The following is a 23,710-nucleotide window of genomic DNA, read 5'->3' as shown; positions in this document are numbered from 1 at the left end:
CTTAAATAATCAAACTATTAATTGGGAAAATTACAGCTTTTGTTATTGGTGGGCTTGAGAAGATATCCTCTGAAAACTGCCTAGAACAGATAGTTTGGAACCCCCACTCAGGATGGTTATATATTGGATCTAATGGCAACAAATAGACGTAACCTCTTTGAGTATACCCACATCAAAACTTGTCAGTCACCATGGTGCGGTTGTGGCAACAATGGTTACCGAAGTACAAAGGACAACTAAAACAAGCAGAAAGATATGTATGTCCAGTAAACTAGATAAAAAATCAGTAGTGTCATATCTCAGTGAGGAATTTGAAACTTCCGGCACAGGGCAGAGTATGTAGAGGAACTATGGCTCAGGTTTAAAATAGTTATTGGCTCACTGGACTGATATGTATGCTGTAGAAAGTTTATGATAGATGGGAACCTCTGTGGTATATAATCACTGTAAAGAAACAGAGATTACTGCAGATAGCATAGGGCTGCAGGTAGAGAGATGGTGAATGAAACATATTTGGATGTGAAGAGAGCAATGTGTGTTGGCTTCAATGACTACAGTAGCCGAATATTTGCAAATGATCTTTCACAGAACCCAAAGAAAATCTAGTCATAAGTAAAGGATGTTAGTGGCACTATAGTTAGTGCGCAGTCCGTAGCGAACGAGACAGGAACTGAAATTGAAGGTAGCAAAGCAAAAGCTGAAATGCTTAACTCAGTTGTCAAATGTTCCTTTACTAAGGAAAATCCAGGATAATTGCCCCAATTTAATCCTCTTACCACTGGAAAGCTGAGTGAAATAGGTATTAGTGTCAGTAGTGTTGAGAAACAGCAGAAATTGTTAAAATTTAACAAAGCCCCGGGGCCCAATGGAAGCCCTAACAGGTTCTATACTGAATTTTTGGCTGAGTTAGCCCCTCTTCTAACTATGAACAGTCATAAATCCCTTTAACAAAAGACCATCCCCAGTTCTTGGGGGAAAAAGTGCAGGTCACACCTGTATACAAGAAGGGTAGTAGAAGTGATCCACAAAACTACCATCCAATATCCTTGACATTTGTTTGTTGTAGAATCTTGGAACATATTATGAGCTTAAACATAATGAGTTATCGTATCGTGAACAGAATTATGAAAATTCCTAACTCCCATATTCCGAAAACATTGGTCATTTGAAACCCAACTCGCACTTTTCACACTCAGTATGCTGAAAGCTTTAGACCAAGGCAGTCAGGTAGATGCAGTATTTCTTGATTTTCAAAAAAAAAAAAAAAACATTTGACTCAGTACCAAACCTACTACACTCACTGTCAAAAGTACGATCATATGGGTTATCAAGTGAAATTTGTGACTAGGTTGTGGACTTTCTGGTAGGGAGGATGCAGCATGTTATCTTGGATGGAGAATCATCAGATATAGAAGCAACTTCGGATGGGTGCCAGGGAAGTGTGTTGGGACCCTTGCTGTTCATGTTATATTGTATGTTAATGACCTTGCAGACAACATTAATAGTAGTCTCAGACTTTTTGCTGATGATGGTGTTACCTATAATGAAGTACTGCCTGAAATAAGCTGCATAAATATTCAGTCAGATCTTGATAAGACATTAAAGTGATGCAAAGATTGGTAGTTTGCTTTTAAATGTTCAAAAATGTAAAATTGCGCACTTCACAAAACGAAAAAACATAGTATCCTATGACTATAATATCAGTGATTTGTCGGAATCGGCCAACTCGTACAAATACCTGTGAGTAACTCTTTGTAGGGGGGTATGAAATGGAATGATCACATAGGCTCAGTAGTTGTGGGAAAAGCAGGTAGTAGATTTTGGTGTAGTGGTAGAATACTGGGGAAGTGCAATCAGCCTACTAAGGAGATTGCTTGCAAATCACTTGTGCAACACATACTAAAATATTGCTCAAGTGTATGGGACTCATACCAAAAAGGACTAAAAGGTATGTTGAACACACACACACACACACACACACACACACACACACACACACACACACACACACACACACACAGAAGGGCAGCACAAAATGCTTACACATTTGTTTGATCTATGGGAGAGTCACAGAGGGAGGGATTTCAGGACAGAATGGAGAGCTTGCTAAACTTCTGCAGGGTGTATACGACCCGGGAAATCCGGGGAAAACCCGGGAATTTTTTCATCCGGGAGAAACCGGGGAATTTTTCAGAATTCCAGGAATTTTTCATTGTTTTAGCTTTCAGTTAAATTTTTGTAGTTTTGATTGCAGAATTGATTCTCTAGCAAAGAATGTTATTGTATGCTGTTACTGGAGAATGATAATGTAGCAATAAAATATAAACGAGAGGGGAAAAAAATAAAACTTTAGTGGCAAAGGAAATGTGCAATTTACAACAACAAAACACCGAGCACGCACAAGCGTCTGCAAATAGCAAAAATATGTCAAAGGCCGTAGGGCGCAGACTGTAATTCTTCGTAACAATAAACTGCTTGCGATGAGCATGACGTCACAACTGTTCACATTAAGGTTCGTTTGAACAGTTGCCAGCGGTCTGTTGCGCATGCGCATTTGACTTCTTATAAGCAATACCTTCTCCCACTTCCCGCTACTTGAAGTTCGGCTGTTACCTGTATCGGTAGTAGCAGCAAGCAGCCAGATGCAAACGAGAAAAATTTTTCTCGCGCGCCCTAGCTGCCAGATTCGCGCTTGCACAGAGTTGTCCGAGTTGTAGTGGGGAGGGGGCTAGTCTCCACGTGACCCGTTTTTACGTTAAGTGATTTCGCTGCTTCTCTTCGTGTACAACTCCCACGTCAAATGAAAACAAAACAGATTTCTGTGGCCAGGAGCTATCAAGTGAATTAAAATACATTCATATACTTATGGAGGACAAAAATATATTATTAATTTCAGTTTTCCTATTTCATATTATTTCCAAGTTAGTAGCAGTCAAGCATTAATCGCCTTGCACAACAATGAAGTTATTTTTGCAAGTTTGCTAAAGAAATTTGGCTTTATTACTCTTTCCGCTGAGGCAATCATTTTATTTGAAACTAAGTGTTTCATTCTACAGTATTGGCTAGTTCCAACTGTTCGCTGAATTTCAAGTGCACGTTATCACGTCTGCCATGTATGGCATTATGCCATAATAAAGAACCAAAAATGAGATCGTAGAGTACTGGTACTCCAAGAAAATTGACATCCCAAAAACCACACTGAAAAGCTTAATATCAGATGGGACCTACTTCATTGTGAATCTGGAAAAAGCCAATTTGCGCTTCAAGCCGAATTATGTATTTTAGTATGGTTTACGAAATTCCGATGCTCTTTGGAGTATCCTCTGATGCCCTGTTTCTTTTATTGTGTAATGTAAGCTCTCTTAGTGCTTTATGCACACGAACATGCGGGCCTCCTACACCACTGTAGTTGCAGACGCACAATAATGCCTGTTTTCTGGCAACTGGTAAATCGAACCTATTTCTAACAGTCTCCAGATAGTATTGCGAACGGTAGTTAGAAAAGCTTTACTTTCAAAGTAAATTTCTTTTTACTTAAGATGAATTATGTTACTTGTGAGAAAGTGGGATGGATTTCTAAATCACAGAGCGTTCAAAACTGAACTTTTTGAGGACCAGCCACTTACAAGAATTTCGAGCCGAGACATTTATGTCATAATTTTAAATTTACTGGCACATTTGTGTGATGTATCTTAAAGTATAACACACACAAAAAAGATCAATATTAGATGTGAAAGCTTAGCTTCTGTTGTAGAGTGTTAGAGACACAATATTATATGTGAAAGCTTAGCTTTTCTTGTAGATATACGGTACTGTGTACATTAATGTAAACCGTTAACTTTTCCTCTTGTGTGTTCGCATGTAATCAGTGATCTTGCTATTGGCTGACTATAACACGTGTCCTATGCTCTGAATAGCTGCTGTCATCGGCTGGTAAGATCTCGTGGCTTGAGATATGACTCGCTTACAAAATGACATCGCAACCTCTGTTTCAATGCTCCGGAGACTTAACGCGCTGTGTTTGGTGCAATTAGAATTTATAATTTCGTAATACAAAAATATGCAGCGTGTATGTTGTTGCAAATCAAAGGTCTCTCCAAAACTTCTCTCCTTTTTTATTAAAAGTCTCTCCAAAACTTCTCTGCTTCGTCTTTTTTTGGGTAGTTCTACGCGATTGTATAAAACGTTAACCATTCAAAGAATTGATAAGTTTTACAGTTCCGAGGGAAAATCTACTGTCACTTAGCACAGAAAAAGTGTATTTCCGCCCAGGAAAAAGCATATTTTTTAAAAGGGATATCCGGGAATAATCCGGGAATTTTTTTTCCTTGTCCCCGTATACACCCTGTTCTGGAATGGGATCACTTTTTCAGGGCTTGTTGGTGGATGCATCTGCCAACTCATAAATTTTTTTTTTAATGCATCATATAGTGATGAATTTGCCCTGGATATGGAACATGTCAAAATTGTGATTATATATGAAATTATGAAAGGTTAGAGTGCTACACACACACACAAACACACACACACACACACACACACACAAACTGTCTCTGGCTGCTGATGCTGGACTGCAAATTACTGTACATGATGGGATAAGCAGTCTGAGTGGTGGCAGTAAGGAGGAGGCTGGGGCGGAGCGGAAGAGGGATAGCAGGCTAGGTGTGGGGGATAGTAAAGTGCTGCTTGTGGGAGCTACAGGTATGAGGTGAGGAGAGGGTAGGGCAGCTATGTGCAGTCAGGAGATTAGATTTTGGGGGGAGGGGGGGCAGTTATGTAGCAGAAAAGGAGAGAACTAAAAAGGCTGTAGGTGTGTTGATGTAATAGAAGGCTGTTAAATGTTGGAGTGGGAACAGGGAAGGGGGATAGGTGGGTGAAGGACAGCGACTAGGATGTCCCTAATTAACCATCCAGAATCCAAAAACCCCACAGCTGGTCCAGATTTGTAGATGACATCATCATGATGTGGATTGAGGGTGAGGGCACCCTGCCCACATTCCTCTAGTACTTCAGCATCTTATGCCCCATTTGCTTCACCTGGTCCTCCACAACCCAATGAGCCACCTTGCTCAATGTTGACCACCACCACAAAGATGGCTACAGTAGTACCTTTCCATCTAGGACTTACCACTGTTTTGAGTTCTATTATAAGACATTCTGTTTCTATTGTAATGAATGGTAAAAACTGTAGAAACTAAGTTTTTATTTAATTCGCAAGCAATGCTCAGAAAGTGGTTGTTAAATACAGTATATATAGCTGACTTATCAGTAACAGAAATATTTTTACTACGAACTGACATTATATCGTCAATCTTGTGGTGCTGACCAGACACTTCCTTCACGACTGACCACACAATTCTAATTTTGTCCTGAGAATTAGCTATTCTGTTTGGTTACCACACTGAGTATCCCTTTCTTTATAGTAGCCGTGAAGAGTGCAGAGATGCAGTGTTGCCAGGTTGTGAGGGGAGGGGGCAAAGAGAAGGAAGAGAAAAGGCCTTAGTAGTAGGTAGGCTGGTGGGATAGAAGGCATGTTTACCAGCACAGCACAGCACAGACCCTGGATCTGCACCTAGCAGCCCTATACTGTCCCCACCGCATCCCTGTATATTCCCACATGCAACATATCGACTTCCCCTACCCATGCTGTCCTGTTGCTCCCCCTGCCCCTCCCCCTCCCCCTCTCCCTCCCTTCACAATGTCTCCTCCTTACCCCCATCACCCATCTCAGCAGATTGCTGCTCGTGTCAGATGCTGTTAGTCAGGCCTCAGCTCTCTGAGACAGTGGCTCTCTCTCTCTCTCTCTCTCTCTCTCTCTCTCTCTCTCTCTCTCTCTCTCTCTCTGTGTGTGTGTGTGTGTGTGTGTGTGTGTGTGTGTGTGTGTGTGTGTGTGTGTGTGAGAGAGAGAGAGAGAGAGAGAGAGAGAGAGAGAGAGGCTTGGGAAGTAGTACTTTGTCCAGAAGCTTAAATATTTATACAGTCTTTTCTATTGTGCCTGTCTGCAACTTGATGCCACTTCTGTGTGGTGATTAGCAATCTATCCTTTCCATATTGCTATTATTCCATCTAGGACTTACCACTGTTTTGAGTTCTATTATAAGACATTCTGTTTCTATTGTAATGAATGGTAAAAATAATAGTCGAAGGGTTATTAAAAATAAATGCTTCTTTTTGAAAGTACTACAGGTGTTTTCATTTCAGATTATGTTGGTTTCATCAAGAAAGTTATGAAACTGCTGCAGCACGGATTTACTGGTATCCGCAAAGTGGAAGTCACTCTAAAGCAGCTTGGTACATCTGACCAACCTCCGCCTTCAGCTAGACCCTGTGAGTTTCTGGATTTTTCTGTCTGTTACTGATAGATTCTGTGTAACAGTTATCTGACAAAATGTAGGTTATTTCACTAATAGTTCTCCCTCTGCCCCTTCCCCTCACCCTCTGCCCCCCCCCCCCCCCTATAATCTGCTAAGCACCTTCTTCTTTTATCCTTATTCGTCATTATATTCATAAGTAGTCCAAAGGGCTTTTCATAGAAAACCTTATTTTGTGAAGGCAACTTTGTACTGATATGAAGATTTGCCCCAAAATAATATACCACAGTGAATAGAAATATGGAAAATTTCTTGTTTTGATTATGTATATCATAATATTCATCTCTAGCAGCAAAGGCCTTTCATAAAGTTCTTATTAATTTGTTTATAAGGGGCGTTCAAAAACAAACGAGCCAGAGGCATAATTACAGAAACCAGTACCTGTATGTTAGATGTATTGATCCTGGCTGTTTAGGCACTTTTCCCACTGTGACACAAAGTGGTGAATGGCTGTCTCATAAAATTCCTGGGGCTGTGATGTTAACCAGTTCAGCACGTACAGCTGGACATCGTCATGAGAGGTGAATCGTTTGCCCCTCAGAGCCTTTTTAAGGGGGACAAAGAATGGCATAATCACAGGGGGATAGGTCCGGACTGTATGGAGGGTGACAGAGGGCCTTCCATTTGAATTTCTGCAGGAGTGCCGCAACTATGTTGGCCATATGAGGCTTTGCATTGTCGTGGAGCAGAATGACCCCACGGGTGAGATTTCCTGGTTGTTTTGATTTGATCATTTGGTGAGTTTGCAAGTAATGCTGGACATTCACTGTTGTCCCATGCTGCAGGAAATGAATCAGAAGTGGGCCATTTTTGGTCCCCTTAAAAAGGCTCTGAGGGGCAAACGATTCACCTTGGGCGATGACATCCAGCTGTATGTGTGGAACTGGTTAACATCACAGCCCCAGGAATTTTATGAGACAGCCATTCACTGCCTTGTGTCACAGTGGGTCAAGTGCCTCACCAGTCAGGGTCAATACTTCCAACATACAGGTACTGGTTTCTGTAATTATGCCTCTGGCTCGTTTCTTTTTGAATAGCCCTAATTTTTGAAATTATTCACAGTTCTTGCCAGCTGTATGTAAGTTTACATTGTTAATACAGTACATGAAGTAGTATCTTGTCGGATTCAGTGGATAAGTTCAGGGGAAGTATTGTGGTATGTGTAACATTAGATAGTGGTTCTGTCACATTCCCGGTACATCATGCAGTTGTTTTCTGACATCCGAAATTGAAATTGTGATTTGCTACTTTATGCTGAAACTGTAAAGAAATTTTTTTAACTGTTTGTGGAAATTCGGGGTTTGTCATTGTGATTGTAAATACTTGAGATTAATTTTGGAATTCTGTAAGGGAAGAAAATACATAAAATTACAAGTGATCCTTCCTGACCTTGAAATCTTGTAGGATCCATTATCATATGTAAGTTGTATGGATTGCAGTGAAGAGGAACTTACTTGACTCCAGGATACCACTGTCAACATATGAATGTGTTTTTTCTCTCCTGTTGCTTCTATCATGGTAGTGGAAATACTCCTAAGGCTGTAGTTTCAAGGTATCAGGTACAAGATATAGGAACTGAAAGATTAGATGAGACTCATTTCTTCAAATTAGTCTAATGGTGCTATACCAGACTAGGTCAGCAGTGAAGACTCTAGTATCATATTTTAGAGGAGAAATGTTCAAATTCCATGGTGTGCTTGCATACATGCTGGAAAACTAATAAAATCTTTCTGAAATGTACCATAAATTTTTGCATCACACATCAATCAGCTGAGGTGAGTAGTTCTGTAGCATCACATTCCTGCATTTTATAACCTTAAGTATACAAGCTAAGCAATAATATTCAAAGCATTATCACTGCTTATTAGCCTTTTTTTACATGTTCAACATTACCGACATGATGCAGATTATCTAATTGTATTGTCATTGAAAGACAAGATAAAGTTTTTCTTAAAGTGTAAGAAATTTTATTTGTCTGTATGTGGACTCTGCACTTCCTACTAGAAATTTTGAATTTCACTTATGACAGGTAAAAGGAAAAAAGAAAAAATGTTTCGTTGGGAAGAGCGTACTTATGCAGGTAGTGATTTTTGCCACGAGTCAGTTGGCCGTGGTTATTGTTTTGCCAGTGCTACTGACCACGTGGTTTTGCTGCTATGCTTTCAGCTCAAGACGGGGTGTTGGTCATCTCCCTAGGACCGGCTACACGCCCTGTGCCAGGTTTGAACTGGTTCAGCAGTAGCTTCAGGACTGATTCTAACTATTTAAACAGTGTGAGGGGCTTGCCATAACTGTGTTGTGAATGCATGTGAAAAACATGACCTCCATCTTCCCTCTAAGTACTGGGCACTCTTGAGTATTTGTATTTCTCTGACACGTGGTTCATGTTGTAATTTTCCTGCTTAAGTGGAATTTAAGGGAATTAAAGATCACATTACAATTGGATTTGCTTATGGCATTCAAACATGCCCTTGGTGGAAGGATCAACAACTGTAATTATCACCATTGTTTTTATTTTCTGTCGCACTTGAATTTACATTCAAATTTTCTGGTTTCTAGTTTGACTCAAGTTCATTTTCAAACCATTACTTGAAATGAAGATGTACTTCATTCAGGTAAAAATATGAAATAAAAATTCAAGAAAGATACACTAATGAAGCTTTTAAAATGGCTTTGTTGTGTATTTTCGCTCTAATGACATAGCTCTCAGCTGTAGTTAATGGTCTGAAAATGAATATTGTGTCTGGAACTGACCAATAAATTTGAGTGTGATCACAGCTAAGGCGAAAATGGTGGTTTTCATAGTTTCCATAAGTACACAAACATCCATTTAAGTGATAATTCCATTCTGTTATGCTCTTCCCTTATTTTTATTTTGGGGAAAAGAAAAATACTAATTAAAGTGAGATTAGAGTCCTAATGTAGAGGTGTGTGCTTTTTCGGGGGGAGGGGGGGGGGGGGTGGTACTAGAGTAGGATAATCTTTCATGCAAGTACATAATTTCAGGGATGAAACAATGAAACAAGAACAATGTTAACTCCGGGAATGAGGGGTTCGACCTGTACTTGGGAGAAGTTATGCTACAGATAAATGTTGGAAGACTTTTTTTCTGTATGGCAAGTCCCTGTAGTATTTCTAAAATACTGACTTCAGCAGCTAGATGTTCACATTGCTACAAAACACTCAATAACATAGTCTGTGGCATGCTAGTTTGCCTCATTTATTGTCGACTTTCATAGAAGTAAACAGAGAATCTGTGCTTGGATAAAGAGACACATAAATTACTACATCTGTAAATAATAATAATATTAAACTCTTCCACATAGAATTTCAGTATTCACTACAGAATTTGTAACAGATAACTAGCAAACCCTTCTTGTCAGTTCTTCACAACAATAAGTCAGATAGTACAGTGACAACTAAAAGGGCATTCCATGGCAGCTATAGTGGGAGGTTCTTCATGGCAAAACTAAGGTGGTGAAATAAATGGAAAACTTATAATAAAAACCTATCTGCTGGAAATGTACACTGGCATAGTGAAAATGCTGTTGAAAAGACTATAGTTCAATCTTAATATTCCACAAATGGTTACCTTGGTCTCGGAAAACAGTTTCATAATAGTTTGTTTCAAATCAGTTTAACTCCAGAGAACTATATTAAATAATTACTGGCATTTAAGTCTGAGGCCATCCCATGACTAGTTTCTGTTTCAGTGATTAAAATTTCAAGTTTTCTTAATGTATGTTAATTAGGTGAAGGGTATATCAATTTTTTTTGTAACTTATTTGACATAAAAATAATAAACTCGAGACAGTTTATTATTAATATTATTAAATGCCTTAACCCATTATAGTAAAAGATATTTTTTTTTAGTTTCTGGAATCTGCAGACAGAATTGAAAATATTGATACTAAAAAATTTACTAAGAAATTTTTTGTGTAATCACCATGCAGGAAAACTTAAAAGAAAACGGTAGAAGATGGGAAAACACCTCCAGATAATTAACCCAATAAGAAATATTAAAATTACAAAGGAAAAGCCCTCTGGCAATTCTAGGGAAGGATGAGGGTCCCAATATGTGATTTATTGCTCAATATGTGGAGTGGAGGAGAACTTACTTTTCACACACGGCAAGAAAATCGAAAATAAGATTAGAAAAATAGAGGATATCTGAAGAGACAGGAAAGGGAACTGAGAAATTTACAAATCCTGCTTGAGGACAGAGTCTTACCTGTGAAACTGAAAACTGGAAAGCATGTAACCAAGAGAGAAAATTATTTATAAGTGGAGCAAGCTTATCTGGCATTGTTCCTCAGCAAACCTCACAATGTGAAGATTGTCAGCATTGATTGGGTAGCTACAGGAAGAATATTGATGACGTGTTGTTGTTGTGATCTTCAGTCCTGAGACTGGTTTGATGCAGCTCTCCATGCTACTCTATCCTGTGCAAGCTTCATCATCTCCCAGTACCTTCTGCAGCCTACATCCTTCTGAATCTGCTTAGTGTATTCATCTCTTGGTCTCCCTCTACGATTTTTACCCTCCACACTGCCCTCCAATACTAAATTGGTGATCCCTTGATGCCTCAGAACATGTCCTGCCGACCGATCCCTTCTTCTAGTCAAGTTGTGCCACAAACTCTTCTTCTCCCCAATTCTATTCAATACCTCCTCATTAGTTACGTGAGCTACCCATCTAATCTTCAGCATTCTTTTGTAGCACCACATTTCGAAAGCTTCTATTCTCCTCTTGTCTAAACTATTTATCGTCCATGTTTCACATCCATACATGGCTACACTACATACAAATACTTTCAGAAACGACTTCCTGACACTTAAATCTATACTCGATGTTAACAAATTTCTCTTCTTCAGAAACGCTTTTTTTGCCATTGCCAGTCTACATTTTATATCCTCTCTACTTCGTCCATCATCAGTTAATAGCAAAACTCCTTAACAACTTTAAGTGTCTCATTTCCTAATCTAATTCCGACTTAATTCGACTACATTCCATTATCCTCGTTTTGCTTTTGTTGATGTTCATCTTATATCCTCCCTTCAAGACAGCATCCATTCCGTTCAACTGCTCTTCTAAGTCCTTTGCTGTCTCTGACGGAATTACAATGTCACCGGCGAACCTCCAAGTTTTTATTTCTTCTCCACGGATTTTACTACCTACTCCGAATTTTTCTTTTGTTTCCTTCACTGTTTGCTCAGTATACAGATTGAATAACATTGGGGATAGGCTATAACCCTGTCTCACTCCCTTCCCAACCACTGCTTCCCTTTCATGCCCCTCGACTCTTATAACTGCCATCTGGTTTCTGTACAAATTGTAAATAGCCTTTTGCTCCCTGTATTTTACCCATGCCACCTTCAGAATTTGAAAGAGAGTATTCCAGCCAACATTGTCAAAAGCTTTCTCTAAGTCTACAAATGCTACAAACGTAGGTTTGCCTTTCCTCAATCTAGCTTCTAAGATAAGTCGTAAGGTCAGTATTGCCTCACGTGTTCCAATATTTCTATGGAATCCAAACTGATCTTCCCTGAGGTCGGCTTCTACCAGTTTTTCCATTCGTGTGTAAAGAATTCGCATTAGTATTTTGCATCCATGACTCATTAAACTGATTGTTCGGTAATTTTCACGTCTGTCAGCACCTGCTTTCTTTGGGATTGGAATTATTCTATTCTTCTTGAAGTCTGAGTGTATTTCGCCTGTCTCATACATCTTGCTCACCAGATGGTAGAGTTTTGTCAGGACTGGCTCTCCCAAGGCCGTCAGTAGTTCTAATAGAATGTTGTCTACTCCCAGGGCCTTGTTTCGACTCGGGTCTTTCAGTGCTCTGTCAAACTCTTCACGCAGTATCGTATCTCCCATTTCATCTTCATCTATGTCCTCTTCCATTTCCATAATATTGTCCTCAAGTACATCACCCTTGTATAGACCCTCTATATACTTCTTCCACCTTTCTGCTTTCCCTTCTTTGCTTAGAACTTGGTTTCCATCTGAGCTCTTGATATTCATACAAGTGGTTGTCTTTTCTCCAAAGGTCTCTTTAATTTTCCTGTAATCAGTATCTATTTTACCCCTACTGAGATAACCCTCTACATCCTTACATTTGTCCTCTAGCCATCCCTGCTTAGCCATTTTGCACTACCTGACATGGAAGTGGAAAATGTCTTTAATGTTGACACATCAAAGGCATTAGTTCAGAGATAATTTGCAGACCCACATAGGTGTGGTAAAAATTGATGTCTCTGAAGCAGTTGTCTACACCTGTGTGCCTGCCAGAAGGTGCTCAATTCACAAGGAGAGTGAGTGGAAAATTTAGCGTGCTTGCCTCAGTATGAGCCATAATGTCCCTTATTTTGTAATTACTGCCCTTACAGGAGGTAAACATTGAAGAAAGTACAATTATTCTGGTTCTGTTGCAAAGGTTGGTTCTCTAAACTTCCTCAATAGCTTTTTTTGTGAAAAGATAAGTCTTCTTCCCTTCCAAGTGCACAGAGCATTTGTTGAATATTGCCGTACCTATAGAACTGGCCAGTGATAAATCGAGCAGCTTGCTGCTGAATTGCTTTGATGCCTTTCTTTAAGTTAATGTTATAGAGATCCCAATCATTCAAACAGTACTCGAGAATGTGTCACGTGAGAATTATGTGTGCAGTATCGTAAATTTATCCACTTCACGTATCCAGAAATCTGCCAGTGAACAGCCATTTGCACAGTGCATGGTAGTGGGTGACTTGGTTTCTTCGTACGAGGCCTTATGTCTTGTTTCTCGTCTTCATGGTCGTCACCTGTGATGAATGTTGATGGCAGTATAATTCTCTGCAGTCTGTTGTAAATGCTGGATCTCTAACCTTTCCCAGTAGTGCTTCACAAAAAGAATGTCTCCTTCACATTTGAGTTCACCGAATATTTTCGTAATTCTCAAATGCTGTTCAGTTCTACTGGTAACAAATCTTCCAGCATGTCCCTGAATTGCTTTGGAGTTTTCCTTGCATCTGACCTGCTGGGGATTGCAAATACTCAAGCAGTACTCAAGAATAGGTCACACTAGTGTTCTATATGTGGTCTCAGTATATTCTCCCAATTCACCAAAGTTGGCGGTTCTCCTTATAGCTGGCCTTGTTCCATTTCATGTCACTTTGATGCATTATGCCTAGATATTTGACATGACTGTGTCAGACAGCACATCGCTAATACTGTATTCGATCATTACAGATTGTTTTTCGTACTCATCTGCATTACCATATATTTTTCCACATTTAAATTGAATAGTAGCGGTCCTAACACACTTGTTGTAGCCACTCCTGACATTACCTTTGCCTCCAATAAACACTTACAGTCCAGGACAACGTACTAGTTTCTGCTGATTAAAGTATTTGAGCCACTCCCATACCTGAGAACTTATTCCAAATGCTAAGATGTTTGCTAGCAGTCTCAGTGTGACAGGAATGTTTTACCTAGCAATTTGCCTTAACTTACATTTATTTACATTTAAAGCATCCTGACATTTTTCACACTAAGTAGAACATCTGTTGTAATCCCACTACAGTTATTCAAAGAAAAAACTTTCTTGCTTATGGATTTTTCCATTGGTGGCCCAGTAAGCCGAAAACTAATTTGAAATAAACAAAACTCACTAGAACGGAAACAGTATACTTGTTATTGAACCTTAAACAATACTTTCTCTCATCTAACAATGTCATCAGTAAGCAGAGCCTTATTCTCTGAGTATGTCTCTTCTCTTAATCTGTTTTGCCTTGAAAGATTATTACCCAGTTGTGTTGCGCGTCTGTTGGATGGGAATCTTGAAGTGACAGTATGACTTTTACATACTTATGCTTACTGTATGTCTCCAGTTGGAAAATAAAACATGCTGCTTTAATAAAGGAATGTATCACACTTTTTTAAAATTGTACAACTGTATGTGCCCACTAAGTTATTGAAATAACTGTAATCTTTTACAAACACTGCCAGTGCAGAGATATTTAAATCCTTAACAACACATTTGTTTCTGTTTAAAATCTTGTAGTTCATGTTTTTGCACCTGGATAAATTGTAAAACATGACCTTCATATGTACTGCAGACTGTAACTTTATAAAGCAGAAGATTTTAAAAAGAAAAAGAAAGATACCTTTTTAAAAAGCCAAAATACTTGTTTTGTGTTGTGTTGAATTAATGCTTTTAGTAAATGATTTTTAAATGTAGCTGAATGACGCTATACTTAACAAGTATCTTGTGTTTCCTTAGTTGTAGATTTGTGGTTCCTGTGTTGTGAGATAATGTGTGCTGTTGTTAACTTTTATTACAAATTACACAATTATATCTTTCCAAAAAGGTTTAACAAATACACAATTTAAGTTTTTATTTCACCATTTTGTAAGAATTGTTTTATTTTTTCAATTAATAAGTATTCAGTCCATTGTAGAAAGTTAAACCACAATGTGGTTGCAAGGAAATCCCCTTTGTGTGTTAATCAGTTTGCTGACAATGATAATTTTTGTCGGAGAAGTTATTTAAGCAAAATTCTGTGTCATCTTATTGGTGCTCTCACAAATCATAGATATTTTCCAACTTCAGTATCCGCAGATGAGAGCACACTGGGTGCCGTCGCTCCGCTCACAGAAGAACGCATCAAAGAACTGCTGGAATCTTCTTTTCCGAACCCGGTGACTGCAGTGGAGCTGGCGCGTTCCAACGGCTGGTCCGAGGAGGAAGTGCAGGCGCAGTTGTCACAGCTGACGGAGAAGGGCATTGCCAAGGCTCTCGAGCACGGTGCATACACACGCGCAGTTGCTACCAAAGTGCAGGTCGGTGTTTGGCGATTGGCAGTTTTGATACTTTGTAAAGGTGTGGTGAGAGGATTCACTTCTTTGGACACTCTCGTTGCACTTACTCTTGTTGGTGTTCATTTTGGTTCTAACACAATAAGTGTAGTTGTTGGTCAGGTAGAATGTTACTTAACCAACACAGTTAGCATGTCTGGGATTAAACATATCAGTTTTGCTTCTGTAAAGGTTCCTCTTGTGGGGAAAGTGATACTTCATCTCAAGAAGTCAATTCTGATACAACTGAAGAAGAAATATTACTCAGTTAGTGTTTTCTGTCATCTTGTAAAGCCATCAGTTTTGTAGATCAGTAAATTTTACTAGGGAAACTTAAATGACATAGTGTTATCTTAATAGGAGGAGGCTGATGGTAAAGTCAACTTATAGTATGATATGATATGATATGATATGATATGATATGATATGATATGATATGATATGATGTGAATAAGACTAAGCTCTGAATGGGGTTACTTTAAATACAGTGTCTCAAAAGTTTTGTTTTTGACCTGCCCTTCTTGTTGCATATAAATGAGTTACACAGGACACTGGAGGTGGATGTTTGCTGATGACACAAATGTATTTATGAATAGCCCAAACACATCCAAACCTTTCCTTTTCGTGAGTACATGCTTTGCTGCCATGGGGCCCCGACCTTTGCATCACCTTATCCATTTTTGTGCTGCACCTCTATGCTCCTGCTATTCTTTTTCCCCTCCCTTGGAGAACATGTCTGGGATATTTTTGGAAATGTGTTCTGAAGTTTCAGTAGCCTGACATCACAACAGTTCCTCAACTGCCTTCTTCCCCACCCCAACACCCCCCCACCCCACCCCCACCCCACCCCCACCCCTCACCCTCCCCTCCCATTGAGGATCATGTTTGTTTCTTTTCATCCCTGTACACTCCTGAAGGTTGGCCCACACATTTGACGTGTAACTGGTGACTGGGTAACGTGTAATTCCCAGCCCCGGGTCGTCATACAGAGTTCGCATGTACCACCCGTACAGGTCAGGCTCAGTGAGTGGCAGTTATCTGAGCTGTTTCCTTCCCAAATTTGCCAATTGGTCCTTCTGCCAGGAGTTCATGAGATGTGACTTGAGGTATGAACAACTACGTAAGACGAGTGAGCCGCCCCATCTGGGGGGGGGGGGGGGGGGGGGCCAGTTGGAAAAAGTGTGCAACACTAGCAATCGTGGGGGATTTTCTTGCAATGAGTCAATCACCATCTCAGTCTACATTTACTAAACGTAAACAGAATGAGACTAAAGATTCAAAGAATCTCCCATAAGCATCTTGTTTCCTTGGGGCATCCTGTACTGAAGGAGGTCAGTCGTTAGCTACGAAAGGTGCTGATTGAATTGCAGGTGCTGTGAAACCATGGTCTTGTTTATGGAATGGCACTTTGCTTTTGGAGACTAATTGTGATCCTTAGGCACAACACCTGCTGCTTTGCTCGTCCACAGCTATCATGTTCATGTCAAGGCCCGTCAAATGCTGGATTCTTCATGTGTTGTTATTTACAATAGACTGCTCGATGGTCTGACCGAGGGAGAAATCCAAACTTACCTCTCTGATCATGACATATTTTCAGTCCATTGGGTAATGAAAAAAGTTGATGTAACCATGAAAAAAAGTGCCTATATGAATTCTTTTTCCAACATGTGATAGAGTAGTGCTTCCAGCAAAGATCAAAGCAGGCTCTGAAGTCATGTTCCAACCGTAAATTCCAAACCCGATGCATTGCTGTTAGTGTCAATGTTACAACCACACTCGCATATCCAGCCGAAACACCTCCAAATGTGTTTCTTGTGGTACAGATGCTCACAAGGGTGGTTGCCTGTCTCCTCCTCTGTACACAGACTTCTGACCTCAAATTCAGCACTGCAGTTGTAAAATTGCCAAGTAAGACACTAGCTGTCCAACAAGCCACTAGATCTTCACCTTTGGCAGCAAAATCACCTATGTGTAGCAGGACAAAAGGAATACTCCTGTGAAGACTTGCCATGTGCCAATTGCAAAGGCTGTATGAAATCAAACAGGCAAACAGTCATGTCCTCCCCTGACTCGGAGATCCTCTTGAACGGTGTCACAGTGTGATACCCTCATCCGGCTGACCTCCATTTCTCTGGTGCGCACTGCCTACTGTTTTTCTGCCCTGGAATTGTTTTTCTGCCCTGGAATCCACAGGCCGACCCATTGAGAATCCAATGGAACAGGATCTTCCAGCCTCTGTGTCCTCTAGCACTGAGCCTTCGAAGACCGGCACTTGGTAGCTGCCGAAGTAACAATCCTTCATTTGTTCCCTACTCCCCTTTCCCCGTTATGACTCTTCTACAGTGGAACATTTGTGGCATTAGATCTAACAAGGAGGAATTATGGCTGCTCTTGAAATCACTGTGTCCAATTGTTCTCTGCCTCCAAGAAACAAAATTGTCCTCACGGCCACCTTGACCTCTCACATTTCCTTCTAGTCAGCTTTGACTCCCCTCCCCTCCGAGGATGGCATTCCATCTCATCGGGAGTCATACTGCTTATCCTGGGTGACACAGTAAAACCATCTCGCTGAACATACAGCTGCAAGCTGTTGAGGTCCACATTTTCCTTCCTCGCTTCACCTTTTCTCTTTGTACAGTCTACACTTCTCTCTCTCTCTCTCTCTCTCTCTCTCTCTCTCTCTCTCTCTCTCTCTCTCTCACTGTCACCAGGGAAGACTTCATCCAGCTTATTGGTCAATTTCCTCGCCCCTTTTTGCTTCTCAGTCATTTTAATACACACCATCCCCTTTTGGTCTCTCCCAGAACCTGTCAGGGGGCCAAATTCATATTCTTGAGGAAAAAGAAACTTCTTTCACAAAGCATGTAGCATCCAGCGCATGTTGGTCTATCGATCATTCATATGATTTTGAAACGCATCCCTGCTGGAATTTGAACAAATTCTAAGTTGATTTCTGAATGAATCATAAGTTGATTTTTGAATGCGTGCATGGTGTACGTGATGCCTTTGCCAGTGGAATCCCCGTCGCATCTAGAAATCAACTTTCCTGCAAGCAAAAGGGGACGGAGCTATACGAGCTGAGCGAGATAAAGCCAAACGGGTGAATGCCAATTGCTGTTTATGCGTTTGACTGGGTTTGTGAATGATCAGCGTAGTTATAATTACTAGCAAAATCCGTAGACTCAGACTATCAGAGTGGAAATAAACGACTAACAGAAATAACAGTAAGAAAGATTACATCTTATCAGTGTACTGGTATCCAAGGAAATGAAATTTTGACATTACATTTTTGGCCAGACCACTACACTGTAAGGGCCAGTTGTTTAGTCCCCAGTTAGGAGCTAAAGCTCTGTGTATAGAGCTTTAGCTAGCAGCTGCTTAAGTTCTATTCTGGGAGTAGCGAGGAAAACGTGTTGTACGAATATGTAATAATGCCGAACCGTAGAATAAATGCGGGATAACTAAATCGGTGGTTGCGGCAGGGTTAGTGAAGCTAACCAGAGAGTAAGTGTTGACAGTGGCAGGGATAGTTCCAGAATTAGTGATGACAAGATTGTTTGCTAGAACGAGGAAGGAGAAGGAACGGGGACATCACACAAATTATGGAAGAATATGACAATTCCAAATTTATATAAAAATTTCATACTACTACTTTAACATTTCATGCGTATGAATGAAATGTAAAACTATTTCCTAACAAAACTTTTTGCTTGTAGTAGACCTAATAGGCGTTTGATTTTGGGACTTTATGAATTATGTTCTGTCATGTTATAAAAATGACCATTTGTGCCAAAACAGCCTTGTTTATTTGGTGTGCATTAAAACTGCTGCAATATTAGGCAGGCCTGTTTAGTTTTATATAGCAGACAGTTGCAAAATACACATAATCAGGTCAAGAAACCACACCAGTCTTGGATACTATTTGTATTATCAGCTTTTTCAGTATTAGACAATGACATTTCATTTTTTCATGTAGCAAAATGTTTGATGAACTTTGATGGGGTAGTAGATTCTTTCCCAGAAAGGAAAACACGCCATGTAAAGCTGTAGCAAGATTACAGAGGGAATAATGGTAGGACTTATGGATTGAAGAAATGTGTACTGTCTTGCTTGTCTCTTGTCTTTACTGGTTTTATGTATCCTTTATGTAATTTTATGTCGCGCAAACTAGGAAGTTATTAGCTAATAGGCAATAGAGTCCTAAATTTCTGAAGAGTTCTTGTTCTCCCAATTACAAATAATCCCATCCAATATTAATTGCGAGGTTTTTTTATAAGATGGGCATGATGTCCAACCAGCCTGTAGCAGTTCCACTTGCTTTTATTTTCTTCATTTGTTGCCCTCGGTGTCGACGTACTGGCTTAAAAATGGGGTGTGGAAGTCAAACACGGACTACTTTAAATGATGTAGCTGACAGATGCTCAGTTGTGTTTCACTCTTTTTTATTTCCACTTTTCACAACCTACCTTATACACATTTAATATGGCCAGTGCACTATTGTTTAACTTTCCATAAGCCTCACTAATAGTAAGCAGGCAAACCTCCACATACTGCTAAAATAGTTTACTGTTGAACATTACGAGCAGTAAAAACCTCACCACAATGTTCACAGCCCTTGAATAATACAAAGGTACATATGGAACAGTCACAGTCATTGTTTTTGCACACGGTGTAATTGTGTTACACTTATTTCACGCATGCATTGTTGTTGTTCTAACCAACACAGCTTCGTCGTCTGAAACTCGGCTGCGGACTGACTATCTTGTGACCAAAAACTGGGCCCTTATATATCATCACAATAATAGGTGCTGAAACTAAACATTGTTCAAAGTTAAATTTACAGAAATTACAATTAAATCTTAACTCATTAAATTAACTGAATACATTGAAAAATTGCATCTTTTTAACAGTTTCTTCTACTGCAAGTGTTAGGCTGAATTATTTGTTTAAATCATGAAATTAACACACCTTTGACAAAACTTTGGAATCTTCGCTAACATCTTTTCGAATGTAACCAAAAAGATACTTTACGATTACTAGCATTTCTTTTTCCAAAAACATGCAATTATTACAGAATTTATATTTGTTTATATGTAGAATTTAAGTTATGAAACAATTACTGCTTTCACCCTATAATGAAAGATACTAACTAGTAATAGTCAAAATAAATTAGAAAATCAATTACATACATAAAACTAGGCACAAAATTAGATCTGGTGTTATATTCTTTAAAACTGAGGGCCAACCTTTCTCTTATATGAAAATGTAGATTATATTCACATATGTTAATGGTACTTAATTAAAAATTGAAAAAATGACTTTATGGAGGCAGATGGCAAAACAGGAGGGGAATTAAAATTATCCCAGCTTGCTTCGTAACAGGCCGACTGGGAGCAGGAGAGTGCCACAGGACATGTTGTTTTCCACTGTCCTGAATATAGTATGATGGCACCTATTACAGAATATTACATGTTTGAATTCCACAGAGCGAAATACAGTGACGTGAGATAGAAGAATGCTGTGGGAAGAGGCATGGCACTGCACTTTGGCACACTTAAAGACCAAATAACATGTCTTACATTTCCATGAACACATGTTTTATGTATCGGACTCTTCAGGAGGATATGCGCTACAAAATGAACATATTTTTGAAAAGTTGATTTTTTTATTTTTTTTAGTTTTGGTGTCCTACCTCAAAAGCTCGAGGGAGTGGGGGGCGTGGGGGGCACAGCTATCCGGTATTGCTCCAGTTCAGAAATATCATAGATCTGGGGCTGATGCACAGAGCAATCCTAGTTGTATTGGGGAGGTTTAGTGGTTCTGCTTTTTTCTCTTTGTTAATTGCTCTTACATCAAATGAAAACAAAACGGATTTTTTTGGCCGGGAGCTATCAAGTGAATTAAAATACATTCACATAATTACGGAAGACTAAAATATGTTATTAGTTTATGATTTTATTTTATTTCTGCCTTTCTGACAGTCGAACATTAATCGCCTTGCCGAACAACAAAGTTATTTTTGTCTGCTTGCTAAAGAAATTTGGCTTTTATTAATCTTTTCCACTGAGGCAATCAATTTAATTCAAACAGTGTTTAATTCTACACTATTGGCTAGTTTTCAAGTGTTCACTACATTTCAAGGGCTACTTCTCATCTTCTAGCATGTATGGCATTATGCTATAATAAAGAACCAAACATGAAACAATACAGTACTGGTACTCCAAGAAAATTTGTCTGAATCTGGACATACGCGAATGTGCACTATAATCTGAATTACGCATTTTAATATGGTTCATGAAATTCTGATGCTCTTGGAGTATCCTCTAATGTCTTTTTTTCTTTTATGACGTAATGTAAGATCTTTTAATGTTTTATACGTACGACCATACGGGCTTCCTCTGTCATCATAACTGCGCAAGTGCGGTGACGCCTGATATCTGGCAACTGCTGAAACGAACCTATTTCTAACAGGTTGCGAGAAAATATTGCAAATGGTTGTTTGAAAACCATTAGTTTCAAAGTAAATTTCCTTTAACGCATGATGAACTATGTGTGAGAATGTACGATGAATTTCTTAAATCACAGAGCATTTGAATGTAATTTAAAAATCAACTCTTTGAGGATGACCTTTTTGAAAAATTTCGAGTCTAGAAGATCGGACATAAATGTCGTTTTTACTGGCACATTTGTGTGATGTATCTTAAAGTGTAACGTGCCCATAAAAGATGAACATTATATGTGAAAGCTTAGCTTCTTTTGCAGCTTATTAATCTTTGAGACCAATATTATATGTGAAAGCTTTGTTTTTCTTGTAGCAAAACTGTGTGTATTTTAAACGATTTACTTTCCCTATTTGTGTGTACACGCTACTTAACACTGATATTGCTATTGGCTGACTACATCACGAAAATTTGCAGTGTACATTTTGCTGCACATCGAAGATCTTTCCAAAACATATTTTATTATTTTTATTGAGTTTAGTTTTTTAAGGGCCGGGAAATTGTACGCTGGTATATAAAACCATAACCATACAAAGGATTGATAAGTTTTACAGTTCCAAGGAAAAGTATACAGTCACTTAACACGGAAAAAGTATATTTTCATCCGGGAGAAAGTGTATTTTTAACCGGGAAAAATCCAGGAATTTTTTTTTCTTGTCCATGTACACACCCTGTAGAAGCACTGTATTCTGCATCTTGTAACACACCTGCAGGCAAACTGTCCGTTGCACGTACTTGCTTCTAAAACAGATGTGTCATCCACTTTAGTGCATACACTCAGTCTTGTTAGCAATCTGCAGAGAAAATTTCATGGAGAATATGACCACCAAAGAATGAGATAGCTATATCTTGTCTAGTAGTGGGATAGTGTTGCCATTAAAGTCATGAACAGCCCTAGTTCAGTAGGAAATAACATATTTTTTCAAAGAGGATGTTCAGTTAAGTTTCCTAGATTTTTTTAACAATATATTGCATAATGCTTCATTGTCCATGTGCTATCCCTCCCCGCACCTCCACTCTCCAAACATAGAACTCTGGACTGTTGATCTTATGTTTGGTTATCGTCACTCTGAGGGATTCTGCTTAGTATCACCAGAGTATGGAAGTTTTTATATTGGCTATTGACAAGGTCTCAGTTGATTAATCCAGAGAGATGGGAATTAGTCTTGATAAAAGCAACATACCCATAAGAAAAATGGGCACTCCTGTCCATTTGGTGCCACATAACTGTCACAAATTTGCTTCTGCAGGATTCTGTCAGTTCGTGAAGGTACATGCTCTATTTCAATCACTCGTGTAGATTTTACAAGGTAAGTTTGTTTTCCACAGGTTGTGCGTAACATGCCGGCCATGGTGCAGTCCAAGCAGCCGACAATCGCCATCATCACTGCACAGTACTGTGAGAAGTTGGCAGTGGACTCCATGCTAGATAACCGGGAAACCTTTGTACGGTACACAACAGTCGGTACGTGAGTAATATATGTACATTGATGAAAATATTTATGAAATAATAATTTTAATTGTGTAATAGATATGTCACCAGGAGAAACAAAACTAGCATTCTGTGCATCGGAGCGTGGAATGTCAGATCCCATAATTGGGCAGGTAGGCTATAAAATTTGAAAAGGGGTATGGGTAGGTTAAAGTTACAGTGAGAATTTGTGAAGTTGTATGGCAGGAGGAACAAGACTTCTGATCAGGTGAATACAGGGTTATAAATACAAAATCAAATAACGGTAATGCAGGAGTTGGTTTAATAATGAATAAAAAAAATAGTAACGCGGATAAGCTACTATGAACAGCATAATGAACCCATTATTGTAGCCAAGATAGACATGAAGCCCACACCTACCATAGTAGTTCAAGTTTGTATGCCAACTAGCTCCACAGATTATAAAGAGATTGAAGAAATGTATGATGGGGTAAAAGAAATTATTTAGATGCGTAAGGGAGACGAAAATTTAGTAGTCATGGGGACTGGCATGTGATTGTAGGAAAAGAAAG

The 23,710-nt window shown here is 39.2% G+C and overlaps 1 protein-coding gene across 2 annotated transcripts in view; it reads left to right on the top strand.

The window, feature by feature from the left end:
* LOC126215054 (uncharacterized) overlaps nucleotides 1-23,710 on the top strand; it is a 122,268-nt gene that overhangs the window by 23,448 nt on the left and 75,110 nt on the right. For both annotated transcript variants that reach the window (XM_049941701.1, XM_049941700.1), the window contains exons 4-6: nucleotides 6,202-6,327; nucleotides 14,962-15,191; nucleotides 23,036-23,171. In XM_049941701.1, coding sequence (XP_049797658.1) covers nucleotides 6,202-6,327; nucleotides 14,962-15,191; nucleotides 23,036-23,171 — 492 coding nt within the window. The remainder of the gene's footprint in view (nucleotides 1-6,201; nucleotides 6,328-14,961; nucleotides 15,192-23,035; nucleotides 23,172-23,710) is intronic.

The sequence above is a fragment of the Schistocerca nitens genome, chromosome 12 (assembly GCF_023898315.1).
Source record: "Schistocerca nitens isolate TAMUIC-IGC-003100 chromosome 12, iqSchNite1.1, whole genome shotgun sequence".
Taxonomy (NCBI): domain Eukaryota; kingdom Metazoa; phylum Arthropoda; class Insecta; order Orthoptera; family Acrididae; genus Schistocerca; species Schistocerca nitens.
This window is presented reverse-complemented; position numbering and strand designations above follow the sequence as displayed.